The 1,288-nt window shown below is 67.4% G+C and overlaps 1 protein-coding gene across 1 annotated transcript; it reads left to right on the top strand.

Annotated features, from left to right (window-relative positions):
* Positions 1-33: 33 nt before the first annotated feature.
* MNEG_16584 (Sodium/hydrogen exchanger 7) lies at positions 34-1,260 on the top strand (the record flags this gene model as incomplete). The annotated part of the gene is made up of 3 exons (XM_014034945.1): positions 34-168; positions 523-745; positions 1,037-1,260. 3 exons carry the CDS (start codon positions 34-36, stop codon positions 1,258-1,260), a joined length of 582 nt encoding a protein of 193 aa, XP_013890399.1.
* Between the last annotated feature and the right edge of the window lie 28 nt (positions 1,261-1,288).

The following is a 1,288-nucleotide window of genomic DNA, read 5'->3' as shown; positions in this document are numbered from 1 at the left end:
CCCTACGCCGCCACCCCTTTCCCCACCCCCCCAATGACCCAGGTCGGCGCGTCCCAGAAGCTGGCGTGCGTAATCGACGGAGAGTCCCTCATGAACGACGGCAGCGCGCTGGTGATATTCCTGCTCCTCCAGAAGATCGTCGAGGGGGAGGCCGTCACGGTCGGAGGGGTGAGCCCAAACCCGCGCCCGCGCCCGCGCCCGCACCGCCTGGCGTGCCGCGTCCCAGGGCGGCGTTGCTGAGGGTGGAATGTCGGGGGCCCCGGCCATCCGAAGGCTGTGGCCGCGCTGCTGTGATTGTTTCGCGGCGGCGGCGCCCGTTTGGCTGCCCCTCTGCACAGTGCCCGGCGCTGCTGACGGTCGGACGGTGCAGTTGCGAGGCGCAGTTGCACGGCACGCGCCTGCCTGCCTGATCACCCGCCCACCCACATGCCACCCCTCCTACCTCAAGAACCGCACACCGCAAACGTGCCACCCAAATCAGAAGCACTCCACACCCTCTCGCCTCGACCGCACCCAATCCAGGCGATCGCCCAGTTCTGCCTGCTGGCTGTCGTGGGCATGGTGCTAGGCATCGCCTTTGGCGCGGCCACCAGCTGGCTGCTGGACAACATTTTCCGCGACCCCACCCTGACCACCATTGTCACGCTGATGTCAGCGTATGCCAGCTACTACACCGCCGACCGGCTGGTGGGGGCGTCTGGGCTGCTGGCGGTCGTGTGCAACGGGTTCGCGATGAGCCTGATAGGTGTGGGCTGCAAAGGGTTCGCGATCAGCCTGGGAATAGGAAGTAACATAGAAGCTGCCGCAGGGGCCCATGGTGCATGGGACTTGTTGCGCGGGGTCGCAGATTCGACCTGTCATAGGGCGCGCACCAGCGCGCATCTGCGCGGCCCGCCGCGCGTCAGTGCGGCAGACCCCTGCTCACCCGCCTCTTCCCGGGCGTCGCGCCGTGGCGCCGCGCCCCCTCTCAACCAACTGGTCCATCGCACAAAAGTTCGATCGACCGCCCCTACCGCCGAACCCCACCGCTCGGCAGGCGGGCGGCAGATCGCGCTGCGCGCAGAGGAGGCGATGCATGGCTTCTGGGGCGTCCTCGAGTGGGGGGCCAACACCATCCTGTTTGTGTGGGTGGGCATCGTGCTGGCAATCGTGCTGCCGCCCTCGCACGAGGAGACGGTGATCACAGATCAGCCAATCCACCTGGTGCCGAGTGACGCAGGTTACGTGGTGGTGCTGTACATATGGCTGCAGGTGGGGTGAGGATGGGGTGGGGGTGGGGTGGGGATGG

Source organism: Monoraphidium neglectum, assembly GCF_000611645.1.
Source record: "Monoraphidium neglectum strain SAG 48.87 unplaced genomic scaffold scaffold06546, whole genome shotgun sequence".
In the NCBI taxonomy this organism is placed as follows: Eukaryota; Viridiplantae; Chlorophyta; class Chlorophyceae; order Sphaeropleales; family Selenastraceae; genus Monoraphidium; species Monoraphidium neglectum.
The sequence above is the reverse complement of the archived record's forward strand: the minus strand, read 5'-3'. Positions and strand labels throughout refer to the sequence as shown.